General features: G+C 43.4%; 1 protein-coding gene across 1 annotated transcript in view; it reads right to left on the bottom strand.

The window, feature by feature from the left end:
• Window positions 1–13,561, bottom strand: part of LOC143182349 (uncharacterized) — a 302,950-nt gene that overhangs the window by 28,457 nt on the left and 260,932 nt on the right. The window contains exon 6 of the mRNA XM_076383302.1: window positions 8,544–8,732. Coding sequence (XP_076239417.1) covers window positions 8,544–8,732 — 189 coding nt within the window. The remainder of the gene's footprint in view (window positions 1–8,543; window positions 8,733–13,561) is intronic.

Below are 13,561 nucleotides of genomic sequence, written 5' to 3' on the forward strand. Positions count from 1 at the left end.
TTTATTTCATGAGACTATAAATCACTACCAAATATTGAAAATCACTTAACATAACCGAAGTGGTAATGAAATGAAGCATTTCTCCTCAACATGAGAGATCATCTGCAAGACAGGAAACGCTACAGAAATTACGGCACAATCTCTCCGGGATAAACGTCTTGCAGCCACAGACAAGCGACGTATACCTGCCAAACTTGATCAGGGCTCGGCAAGGCCGCAGTCATGACCCGAATTAATCTTACTGTAATATGGAAATGCGTCGTTCGGACGGGCTGCGCGGAGATCCGGTCCGAACAGAGCAAGGAATATAGATGCGGCCAATTGGGGTGGATCCGTTCCACGAGCCCGTATGATTGGTTTACAGATTACCGCACGTCTGCCGTGGAACGCTGCTATCATCCCCTATCTATCGCTGCTTATTCGTCAGACTGATCTGGACAGTCCGAGGCCTGCTGGACGCATTTTTCTAACATCCCTGGACGTATGTACATGCTGGTTCGATATGTCCTTTGATCAAGACTACTACGTCTGTTCTATATTATATAGTGCGTTTGATAGAAGGGTGGTATACATAGATAAAAAAAGGAACATTTTTCAGGAACTGGGTTTCACTGTTTCTGTAGTGTAAAATTGAGGGGTTCATGACAAAAATAGGCTTCAGCAAATTTTGTGATTTTTTTACAAGTAGTCTGAAGAGAGGCTCACAATACAGAGGGAGTTGTATCATCCGAAATGTGATATGTGAAATACATGAAATTTTGAGAGATACATACTCTGAAATGGGATGAAATAAGGGTAGGTTTTAGATGGTAGGTGGTAGGTACAATTTTTAAAAATTAAGGTATAGAAATTGCAAAACTATGCAGTAAGAAATTAACTTTGACATAGATAAATTCCAAAGTCTAGTCAAAAATCCAATCTTGTTAAAAATTACTAACATAGTACCACTTTTCTAAAAAAACCTACTTCAACTAAATTCCTCTTTCTTCTTCCACCTAAACTACTTCTGAAGTGTAATAAACTTAAGCCACGTCAAAGACGCCCCCACTCGACAAGAAATTAAAACAACCCTCCCAAAAAACTCTATTCTCCAAATTGAACCATCATGAACCGCCATGGACGTATCAGCCATCCCCTCGCAACTTCACGAACTCCACGAACTCCACGAAATACCGATGCCCTCCCGATCGATCACCCCCCAAACACACCCTCCGCTTTAATCCCATCCAGGAGGAGGGTCTCGCCGTAATTTTTCGATAATCGGGCGTAATCGAATCGACCCCGCAAATTAGACTAGCGCGGGGCGTAAAGTATCGAGGCAGAGAGGATTCTGTCCTCTTAATAAGACCTCTGCCCGAGGAAGAAATCCGTCGGTGCGCTCGTGCTGTTAATACAGCGCGCGTGGCTCAGGGGGAAGAACAGTCGATCCATTTTCGTCGGTACACCGGAAACCAGCGGCGGAGGACAAGAAGCCACGGCACCGTGAATTTCCAGGCGTCGCAGCGCGGCCCATTCGATCGGCATTTGCTGGGAAATGAGCAATAGATCGAAGGCACGCCAGGAGGGAGCGAGAGGCTGGTCGAGAATTACGAACAGAGAGAGAAGGATCACGAAGCAGATGGACAGAGAGAATCGCCGATGCAGGGGGAGACGAGAGAGACAGGAAAGGAGACAGGGCGAAAAGGAAAGAGAGAAGCACGCGAGCGCAAGCGCGCAACCACAGCGTACACACGCGCGTAATCCACAGCGTGACTATTAGTCGTAAGTCAATAATAAAGCCCTTGTCCTGGACCGACCATAATGGCTCTAGTGAATTATTCCGTTCAGGATGCATTGTCCCGCTGGATCGTCCACGGGGATGGAATTGTCGATGCCCACGGCCGATCTATGCGACGTACACACGCGTAAGATCTCGGGAACGGGGACTCTGCGGGCGTATTCACGCATCGGGCCGCCGTAATTGAGATGGATGTTCAATTAATTTCGCCAGGTTTCATTTGCACACCACGAGATGGGATCGCGACGAGAGCGCACTCCTTTCCTTACGCGGGACCCTGAGATCGACAGGTTTTTCTGCGGTGTCAATCAGAGAATCAATGGAGGTGGAATCTCTGTTTTAGGGAGATTGATTATTTAGATGGAAGAGAGATATATCTGTGGATGGAATTGAGATTTGACGGGGGGTTGAAAAGAAGTCGCGAAGAGATTTCTTATTTGTCGAGGGGGTTTCGAGATTATTCAATTTGGAAATTAATTTAATGCTTGTAAAATATATTATTATATGCGGCACGAAGGTTTCGATCAAACGGAGCGATACAAAGTTATTTAAAAGTACTGTAGTCTTTGAAACTGCAAAGTACTACTATACTAAACCCATTTAATATTCCCATGATTCATATTCATACAGTAGCATTTTACATTTCAAAAACCACATTATTCTTCAGTAACTTCATATTGAGTTTGATCGAAAACTTTTTCCTAGAGTTAGTAGCTAGCTCATAAACTAATTTATCAAATAATTCTCTTTACACCCCCTTGCAACTTCCAAGTGCCAAACTTTCACCATAGTACATCAAGTAAAATGAAGAAAAATTACAAAACAGAATCGAAACTACTATAAAACTCACTGTCTAAATTTCCCAATCAATACTAAACGAAAATTCACACTCCAAAGTCGAGGGAATACTTTTGGAAAGTTTCACTGCGCTCGCGAGGAATTCGCCAACAAATAGCTCGAAATATGCCAGCCCTATCCCGCGGGCCGTTTGAAAATTCGCCGCGTCTGTGGAGAATTTCGGATAGTTTCGCGAGCGATCGTCTGATCGGCGGAAAAACCTTCAGGCTTATCCGATTACCAGCGGGGGCCGATCGTCAGGAGATAAGGTCGGGCGTAATTCGATTTGGAAAATTGTGCCGCAAGTATTTCCAGCCGTGTATTGTGCTTGGCAAATTGCCGGTTTCGTTTCGAGCTACACCGAGAGCGGTAACGACGTTGCGGGGGCGTTGGGAAAGCATCGAACAAATTGGAACTTCAAAGACAGCTCCCCTTCGCGGCCTCGCTCCTCCAGGATAAACTTCCAGCGTGGAGGCATTCGCTTGTGCAACCTGCACGCGTCTATTCTTACGCAATGGCCGTCAGTCGGTTGCACAAGGATGAATGCCACTGACAGCCAGCGATATTACGAATTTATCGAAGATTCGGCTGACGCTTAGTCGACGTAACGCTCGCCCGCTGTGAATTTCACTTCCTATTGTAATTCACTTCCCGTCCCGCTGGAATTTCCTCGAAACACGACGGATTCGACGAATTTTTCTCTCCCTTTTCGCTCCTTTATTCGGGGCAACGAGCAAACTGGATTTCCTTCTCTTTACCCAGGCGACGTCTCGATCGTCACGGTGATGAAAATGCGCCGACGACGTGCGCTTTTAGGAAGAGGGCTTTTGAACGATGCAAAGTAGAGGACTTAGAAGTGGTGGGAGACAAGATTTTGGGAATTTATGGTGCTGAGGTTTTAGGACGATTGGTTTCATGGTTGCTTTGCGTGAGTTGAAAACAATATATATGAAGATATGAATACTGAATATTTGTTGAGGGATGCTAACACGGATTAGCAAAGGACTGCTCCAAATGCAAACTCTACCTGGCTCATAGATTTATAGTAAAATATAATTAAATATGTGTTAGCACAACCAGATGTGCTGTAAAAATGCAAGGGTAACTTCAATATGCTGTAACTTTGCCAAAAAAAATCGTAGCGATATGATCTTTTTTACAAATTGAAGGACAAGGATCCTACTTTATGCTCCCTTAAATAGCATCCCCGAAAAAAATTTATCCGAGCCTGTGTAAACCCTCAAAGTTGTCAATTTTCAATGCGGCAGATTATAAAGTTTGACAAAATGCAGGGGCTCGAGAAAATTTTTTTCGGAAATTCGGCTTCAGGAGCATAAAGTAAGATCCTTCCCCTTTAATTTATAAAAAAGATCATGCCGCTACGATTTTTTTTCGCGAAGTTACAGGCCTTCAAAGTAACCCCTGCATTTTTGTCATATGTTGGCACTACCGCATGTGCTGTAAAATGCAATGGTTACTTTGAAGTGCTGTAACTTTGTCAAAAAAAATCGCAGCGAGTTGATCTTTTTCTTAATTTACACGGGAAGGATCCTAATTTATTCTTCCTTAAACGTCATCCCAGAGAAAAATTTAGCTAAGCCTGTGTACCCCCTCAAAGTTACAAATTTTTAAGGCGGCAAATTGCAAAGTTTGACAAAATACAGAGACTCGCAAAAATTTTTTTCGGAGATGCCGCTTACAGGAGCGTAAAGTAGGATCCTTTCCCTTTAATTTATAAAAAAGATCATGCCGCTACGTTTTTTTTTCGCGAAGTTACAGGCCTTCAAAGTAACCCCTGCATTTTTGTCATATGTTGGCACTACCGGATGTTCTGTAAAATACAATGGTTACTTTGAAGTGCTGTAACTTTGTCAAAAAAAATCGCAGCAAGTTGATCTTTTTTTTAAATTACACGGGAAGGATCCTAATTTATTCTCCCTTAAACGTCATCCCAGAGAAAAATTTAGCTAAGCCTGTGTACCCCCTCAAAGTTACCAATTTTTAAGGCGGCAAATTATAAAGTTTGTCCAAATACAGAGACTCGCGAAAATTTTTTTCGGAGATACCGCTTACAGGAGCATAAAGTAGGATCCGTCCCCTTTAATTCATAAGAAAGATCATGCCGCTACGATTTTTTTTCGCGAAGTTACAGGCCTTCAAAGTAACCCCTGCATTTTTGTCATATGTTGGCACTACCGGATGTGCTGTAAAATGCAATGGTTACTTTGAAGTGCTGTAACTTTGTCAAAAAAAATCGCAGCGAGTTGATCTTTTTTTTAGATTAAAGGGCAAGGTTCAAACTTGATTCTCCTGTAAACGGCATCTCGAAGAAAAATTTTGCGATGTCTGTGCATCTCGTCAAACTTTGCTATTTTCAATATCAAAAACACGTCTTCAGATTTGTGGAATTACACTGTCTACGACCTTTTACCTCCAGCATCCTAAACACTATTTCCCTCGTTGCACGTGCAATAGGGTATCGAAGGGTTGGCGCGAGTTAAATGACCAACGACCCGTCATTGCCCACGTTAATTTTCGACTGACCCATAATCAATCTGACGCGGTCTGTTTGCGCGTCATATTGGGCTGCTTCCCCACACAGCGGTCGGCCAGATTCGCGGTTCGCGTATTTGCGGAGTCAGGTAGCAAAGGTATCCGCTGGCTGAAGATTATCGGCGAAGCGGAATCGCAGCCAGACTGAATTACATTTGCAGCGCGCTGTGTAATTCGACGCTGGAGCTTGCAAGTTTTTTTAACGTGGTCGCGTTTCAGGAGGCGACGAAGCAGCTGTCGTTGACTTTCGATCTTTTTAACGCGAATAATGTTCTGAGAAAGTCGTGATCTGTTAAAAAAGTGGTGATATGTTGTATGACAAGAGGTGGAAATGTATTTCAGAATTCTACAGAATCTGAGGGTGTTATACTAATACTATAGATTAGTGTAGTTAATTAGTGGACTAATTACTGTTATCTTGGATTAAGATTAAGCCTTTTAGATGAAAGCAAAGACATTGAAAACTGAAAAATATTGAAATTATTCAAAATTTATGTATTAGAATACTTTAAAGTTTAAATGATTGGGCGTAAGAGAATTTACATATTTGAAGAAATATTTCAATATTGAAATATTTAAAATAGTGAAATATTTATGAATTTACATATTTCAAAATTTGGGAAGGAAAAATTGTGTGGAGCACATCACATGTAACTATGATTCGGGGTGAAAATCTCAACTATAATCGAACACTAGTAATAGTAATACATTGGTCAAAGTAATTATGGCATAGAAAAATTTTGAGCAAAAATTGACTAACTTTGAATGACGATAACTTGGCGAAAAATCATCGTGGGACCATAATCTTTTCTTAAATTACAGCTGAAGGTTCTAATTGTATGATACTATTCCTCAATTTTAAGTTTAGTGCATTTCTACTATTGCAGAGCTTTAAATCTGAAGGCATGTTTACAGTGTTAAAAATTCCAAAGTTTGAGGAAATGCACGGACCTCCCAGAATTTTTTTCGGGGGTGCTGTTTCTAGCAGCATAAAATGCGAACCTTCCCCTTTAATTTTAAAAAAAGATCAAGTCGCTGCGATTTTTTTCCGCGAAGTTATAGCGAAATTTAATACAATTTACTCCCACAATTTAGTACAAATAATCGGTCCCTCATCAAATTTGACAGAGGGTGTTAACTCATTTTTGAAGTATACTATCTTCACATCTCCTCTGCTACAACCACCCCCAAGACTCACTAAATATCCTCCCCTTGGAATCTACCTTCTTTACATCCCCACGACAACCACCTCCAAGCCTCACTAATTCCTTCCCTAAAATCCACACGCTTCCATCGATCCCTCAAATACTCTACTCATTATCAATTCAAAACCGCTGGAGTCTAAAGATAACGTTGAGTGGCAGAGCCTGTGGTTTACAGGCGGTCATGAACCGCGACAGACGGTCCGAAAAAATTGAAAGACCAAGGGAGGGCGCTGGTTAAAGATGAACCACTTTCGGTGGGATCGGTCGGCGGCGATCTTTAAAATATTCACGCGGCTCTGCGTTTGACGTCCGCTCAGGGGAGGCGGTGAGCGTCCCTGAGGACGCTCTGGACGCATTCTGTCGGACTCTTTTCTCTCTCAGCCCGTATCGCGGCCCTTCCATCGATTCCAAAGTTCAGAAAGGCGATTCGAAGCGCGCAGGCGATCCGACGTGCACGTACACACGTGACTACAATAAAAAAGCAGAGAAAAAACCAGGGGAAAAGAGAAAGGAGCAGGGCATTGTGACTTTCGATGACAATCGTCGCGGCGGACGCGGACATTTGATCGAATCAATCGATTGGTTTCTATGGTTCTTCTAAACACTGAGGGTACGAGGCGCGTCAAAGGGCCAGAGAGCGCGGAAGGGGTGGGCGGGGGTGGCAGGACCGAAGGGCTACTCCCTGGAGAGGCCTGGCAGCCAGCGTGGGATAGAGCCGAGCAGGTTCAGCCGACACAGGGGCAGGGGAAACCGAGTAGCTCCGGGCTCATTTGAATCCAACGCTCGATAATGTCCCCAGAGAGCACCGAAATATCTCGGTGCACGTACGCGGACGAACATCGCGGTATCGTGGCTCCCTGATGACGTTCTCCGCGACTGATGTCGTTCATCTATGCCATAGAATAAAATTCGATGGTGGAAAGAGAAGAGAAACGAAGAGCCTCGTGTGCTTGGGTCTGGCTGTGAAGACGCTCTAGGGTAGACTTTGAAATTCATAGGTTGAAATCATTTCTCAGAAAAAAGTTCTAGATTTAATTCATTTCTTGAAGCTTACATGTTAATAAGTAAACCTGAATGAACAAGAATAAGTAGAATAAGTCTTAAGTCACACATAGAAAAATCAGTAGAGTAAGACTTATATCAGACACATAGAAGTCAGTAGAATATGTCCCAGGTCAGACATAAAAAATCTGTAGAATATCTCCCAAGTCAGACTCAAACAAATCAGTAGAATATGTCCCAAGTCAGACACAAAGAAATCAGTAGAATTTGTCCCAAGTCAGACACAAAAAAATCAGTAGAATATGTCCCAAGTCAGACACAAAGAAATCTCCCATTTCAGTGTATCGAATCACCCAATAAAGCTTGTAATCATTAACAATTTACATTCTTAAATGAAAATTCATTGAAGATAGTACCTGTCCTAATACTTTCACACAAGTGTCCATATCCAGCAACATTTTCAATCCACAGATACTCTCTCCAAGATCTCAAACACTAACCCAGCTCCTACACCCAACCCACCAGCCTCCATTCAGTGCCTCCAGCTCGAGAGGTCGTGGAAGGTCCCTAAGTATAAAGCGTAATGGAAGAGATAACGAAAAGAAACGAAATCGAGGTGCTCCGCGAGATAAAGGGCTGGAGTATGCGAATTTGAAAATAATCACGACTATCAACGTTCGATTCGATTTCCTCGGAGCTGGGTAGAAGTCATGGGCAAGAAGCAACATTCGCCTGAAGGGTCGAGCAGCCAGGGAGGTTGGATTTTCCTGTCGGGAGGTGGAGTTTAGAGGTCGGGAAATTAGTTTAGTTATGCGCCCGGCAGGGACGTCTCTCGCGTCTCTAGGATGAACGCAAGTCGACGAAGGAGCACGTAGACGTTTCAACGTTCCGACTTTACGCCCCCTCTTCGCCTTTAACTTCCTCCAGAATTCCTCTCTTTCCCTATTTATCTGCCTAGAACTGGCTCCTCTGTGCGCCTCGAGAATCGCGGCAGCCGAGGACCGTGGAAAAACCGATTCCCCGAGCGAGAACGAGAGAGAGGCTTTGGGGTGAATTTTCTATGGAACCGAACAAGCACGAGCGGAACAGTTGGGCGATTACGCTGAGGATCATCATCGGGGACACTTTAGATTGTCCGATGGGGAAGGGATTGAATCTTTCACGCTCACCTGAGAGTCTTCCTCCGTGAATATCGCGTCGAAGGCGAACATTTTCGGCGCTGCCACTGTCGGCCTCCGATCTTCCGCGGAGGAGGATTGCCCTGCTGTTGGGTCCACCAGCGTCACTTGCTTCTTTCTCTTGTCGGCGTTGAAGAAGCTGCCTCCGTCTCCTGGAGATACTTTCAACATCACTTTCACCTGGAAATTGAAAATGAAAATTGTTATTATAGAACAGAATTAATTCTTAATTTTAACTTTATTCATTTTAGAAAAATTTGGACCTTTTATTTTGGAAGCTGTGTAAATCTATTTTCATGAATTCTTGATAAATAAATAGTTTAAATGATAAAATATATGAATTTTCTCTTTCCAAAAATTGACTCACACGCCACTTTCAAAATGCACGATCCATTTGCAGATTTTTAAATATTAGAAGTTTTAAAATTTCCACTCCGTTCCTTTTTTATTTTTAAATATTCAAACTACTTGGCTATATGAATGGGCAAGGAGATATTGATGTAGACAATCGAACTAAATTTAGAATCTGTCAGACTTATTAAAATGTATCGGTTAAACATCCTTCGGTTTCATCATTAGTGAATCCATGAATGTTAGATAACAAATAATAGTCTCTTAGCTGAATAATAATTTCATCAGAATTCAGTGACAGTTTCGTATTCAGAATAGAAAGAACAGACATCGCGATTAATTGACACAGTTCAGAGAAAGATTTCTTCCTCGAACGAGAATAGAACTTTGCCAATTGATAGAAAGTAATAAGTCTCGATATCACATAATACATCTCATTCTTCTGATGGCACTCGGATTGACGTTCTTAATGAAGTCGAGGCAATCAATTTCACTATTCCAGCGCTTCCAGTTACGTAATTAATATCTAATAGTTTTAAAGTGCTATCGACCCTGTCTCCATAATCATTGCATAACGCGACAGGCATATCAACTTGCGGAACCACTCAAATTAAAAATTTATATCACATTCAGAATCTATTTAGAATTATCGAATTGTATAGAGTAATTGTTATACTTTTAAAATTATATATAAAAATTATAACTAATTTCTAGCAATAATAAAATAACAAAATATTCTTGATTATTCATTTCGAAGATTATTGGTACAGGTAAATTCCAATAAATTAATAGCTATCAGTTTCCATAGCAGAAACTCTCAGCAACTAATCAAATCTCAAAATGCATCGACCAATAAACTCCACTAACAAGAGTCCCTAGTAAAATCAAAGTGCTTCTCATTTGTCATCCCAACAGAAATCCCCAGCAAAGCCTCCCCAAATGATTTATCTGTACTTCCACCCCGGCCAAAGGACTCAGAATCAAATTTCCCAGCGTGACACGAGCCAGGAGAGACAACAAGCTCCGCGGGCAGAAGGCTGACGGTGCATCGACGCGTCATTAAAACTGCATTCGCCAGTCCGAGATCGATGCTCGCCCGTGCCAGGGCCGCGCCGCTTCGTCCGGCTGTCCAGGAAATTGCGTTTCGAGATTTCGTTCTGATTGCGCCGCACGTTCTATCTTTTGCATAGGGGCTCGTCGCCTGTGGGACACGGCCACCCACGCCAGGTCCAGATACCTTTCTTTCCCTTCTGGCGAGCGTCTCGACGAGGGAGGTGGTCGTGGGAGGACCCAAGTGCCAGCGACCGAGCAACCGGAAATAAAATAACTCCTCTCGAGTCCTTATTGGGAAAACTCTGCATATCGATTCGCCCGTTCTTTTCCTCCCTTTCTTTGCCGAGGAAACTACAACCCCGATGCGTGAGGCTGCAGGGCTGTCTCCCCTGCCTGGTCGCTCATATATCTAGTAACGAGGCTGATTTCGAGGCTGGATATCTGTTCTGCACGAACGATTCTAAGAATCATGCGCCCCGACGAGGCTATTTCTCTCTTCTCGTGGCCAGTTTGCTGCGTGGACCAGAATCGCCTTCGAGGACGATGGGCTCCACGGCGATAAAGTACGAGGAAAAGTCGGGCGCGAGGAACCTGCTAAGTTCGAGGGAATCGGGGTCCCGCCGATTTATGCAGCCTTCGCGGGAGAAATACGCGAGCAATTTGCGCGGCTCGCCTGGAATTAATTAGTCCCTCGGCGCGACTATTTCCGACCAAGTTTCTGAAAGCCTCGCGTTGCTAATCTGCGACAGGGTTTAAGACGCTGGGATATTTAGCAGCAGACTGCGGGCTCTGTCAGGGGTTCAGGAGAATTGATCTGCCCCTTGTGGGTTTCTGATTTTTTGCCTTCGGGAGAGGGAAAAATTGTGGATCTTTGAGCTAATGTGAGTTTGTGAAAGAGAATGGTACAGCGATGACTGTGGGCTCGTTTTGTAAAGCGAAGATGTTGCTTAGACGAAATTTTTGTCTGCGGGTATTGAGTACACGGACATGGTGTAAGAAAATGATGGATCTTCCATGAAAAGGTTCCACTATTGACCTATCCTGAAGGAAAGTCGCGAAAAAAATTTATAAAACTCCTCAGAACCATCAGAAGTTGGTAAAACATTTGGTGGAAAACTACCCCCCATTTCGAGACGTGTCGTGAAGGGGAGGATTTTTTTCGAGCAAATTCAACAGAGAAACCTTATATTAGAGTCTTCGCCCTTTAGAATGAGACCAGGCTCACTCCGCTACGATTTTTTTTGACGAAGCTACAGCATCTCAAAGATGGACTACATTTTCGACCTCTGGATCAGTGCCTGATTCCGAGGCTGGAGGCCCACTTTGCATTCAGATCGCGATATCTTGGCGAAAAAAAATCGCAGATCATTCGCCAAGGTCTCGTTCGAAAGGGAAGGGTTCCAGCTACGACGAAAATGCTGAAAATATCGCCACCAAAATTTATCAAGCTTCTGACAGAGGATTGTAATTGGAACACTTTCGGCGAAAAACCACCCTCTCTTTCTCGGTGGGTCGTGAAGTCAAGAATTTTTTTCGGACAAATTTGACACAGGAATGTTATATTAGAGGCTTTTCCCTTTAGAATGAGACCAGGCTCACTCCCCTGCAATTTTTTTTGACGGAGCTACAGCATCTCAAATATGGACTACTTTTTCGACCTCTGGATCACTGCCTGATTCCGAGGCTGGAGGCCCACTTTGCATTCAGATCACGATATCTTGGCGAAAAAAAACCGCAGATCATTCGCCAAGGTCTCGTTCGAAAGGGAAGGCTTCCAGCTACGTCGAACATGCTGAAAATATCGTTATAAAAATTTATCAAGCTTCTGACAGACCATTGAATTTGGAACACTTTCGGCGAAAAACCACCCTCTCTTTCTCGGTGGGTCGTGAACACGAGAATTTTTTTCGGACAAATTTGACACGGGGATGCTATATTAGAGGCTTTGCCCTTTAGAATGAGACCAGGCCTACTCCCCTACGATTTTTTTTGACGGAGCTACAGCATCTCAAATATGGACTACTTTTTCGACCTCTGGATCACTGCCTGATTCCGAGGCTGGAGGCCAACTTGCATTCAGATAGCGATATCTTGGCGAAAAAAAATCGCAGATCATTCGCCAAGGTCTCGTTCCAAAAGGAAGGGTTCCATCTACGACATACATGCTGAAAATATCGCGATAAAAATTTATCAAGCTTCTGACAGACCATTGAATTTGGAACACTTTCGGCGAAAAACCACCCTCTCTTTCTAGGTGGGTCGTGAACACGAGAATTTTTTTCGCACAAATTTGACACGGGGATGCTATATTAGAGGCTTTGCCATTTAGAACGAGACCAGGCCTACTCCCCTACGATTTTTTTTGACGGAGCTACAGCATCTCACATATGGACTACTTTTTCGACCTCTGGATCACTGCCTGATTCCGAGGCTGGAGGCCCACTTTGCATTCAGATCACGATATCTTGGCGAAAAAAAACCGCAGATCATTCGCCAAGGTCTCGTTCGAAAGGGAAGGCTTCCAACTACGTCGAACATGCTGAAAATATCGTTATAAAAATTTATCAAGCTTCTGACAGACCATTGAATTTGGAACACTTTCGGCGAAAAACCACCCTCTCTTTCTCGGTGGGTCGTGAACACGAGAATTCTTTTCGGACAAATTTGACACGGGGATGCTATATTAGAGGCTTTGCCCTTTAGAATGAGACCAGGCCTACTCCCCTAAGATTTTTTTTGACGGAGCTACAGCATCTCAAATATGGACTACTTTTTCGACCTCTGGATCACTGCCTGATTCCGAGGCTGGAGGCCAACTTGCATTCAGATAGCGATATCTTGGCGAAAAAAAATCGCAGATCATTCGCCAAGGTCTCGTTCCAAAAGGAAGGGTTCCATCTACGACATACATGCTGAAAATATCGCGATAAAAATTTATCAAGCTTCTGACAGACCATTGAATTTGGAACACTTTCGGCGAAAAACCACCCTCTCTTTCTAGGTGGGTCGTGAACACGAGAATTTTTTTCGCACAAATTTGACACGGGGATGCTATATTAGAGGCTTTGCCCTTTAGAATGAGACCAGGCCTACTCCCCTACGATTTTTTTTGACGGAGCTACAGCATCTCAAATATGGACTACTTTTTCGACCTCTGGATCACTGCCTGATTCCGAGGCTGGAGGCCCACTTTGCATTCAGATAGCGATATCTTGGCGAAAAAAAATCGCAGATCATTCGCCAAGGTCTCGTTCCAAAAGGAAGGGTTCCATCTACGACATACATGCTGAAAATATCGCGATAAAAATTTATCAAGCTTCTGACAGACCATTGAATTTGGAACACTTTCGGCGAAAAACCACCCTCTCTTTCTAGGTGGGTCGTGAACACGAGAATTTTTTTCGCACAAATTTGACACGGGGATGCTATATTAGAGGCTTTGCCCTTTAGAATGAGACCAGGCCTACTCCCCTACGATTTTTTTTGACGGAGCTACAGCATCTCAAATATGGACTACTTTTTCGACCTCTGGATCACTGCCTGATTCCGAGGCTGGAGGCCCACTTTGCATTCAGATCACGATATCTTGCCGAAAAAAAACCGCA

Source organism: Calliopsis andreniformis, chromosome 8, assembly GCF_051401765.1.
Source record: "Calliopsis andreniformis isolate RMS-2024a chromosome 8, iyCalAndr_principal, whole genome shotgun sequence".
In the NCBI taxonomy this organism is placed as follows: Eukaryota; Metazoa; Arthropoda; class Insecta; order Hymenoptera; family Andrenidae; genus Calliopsis; species Calliopsis andreniformis.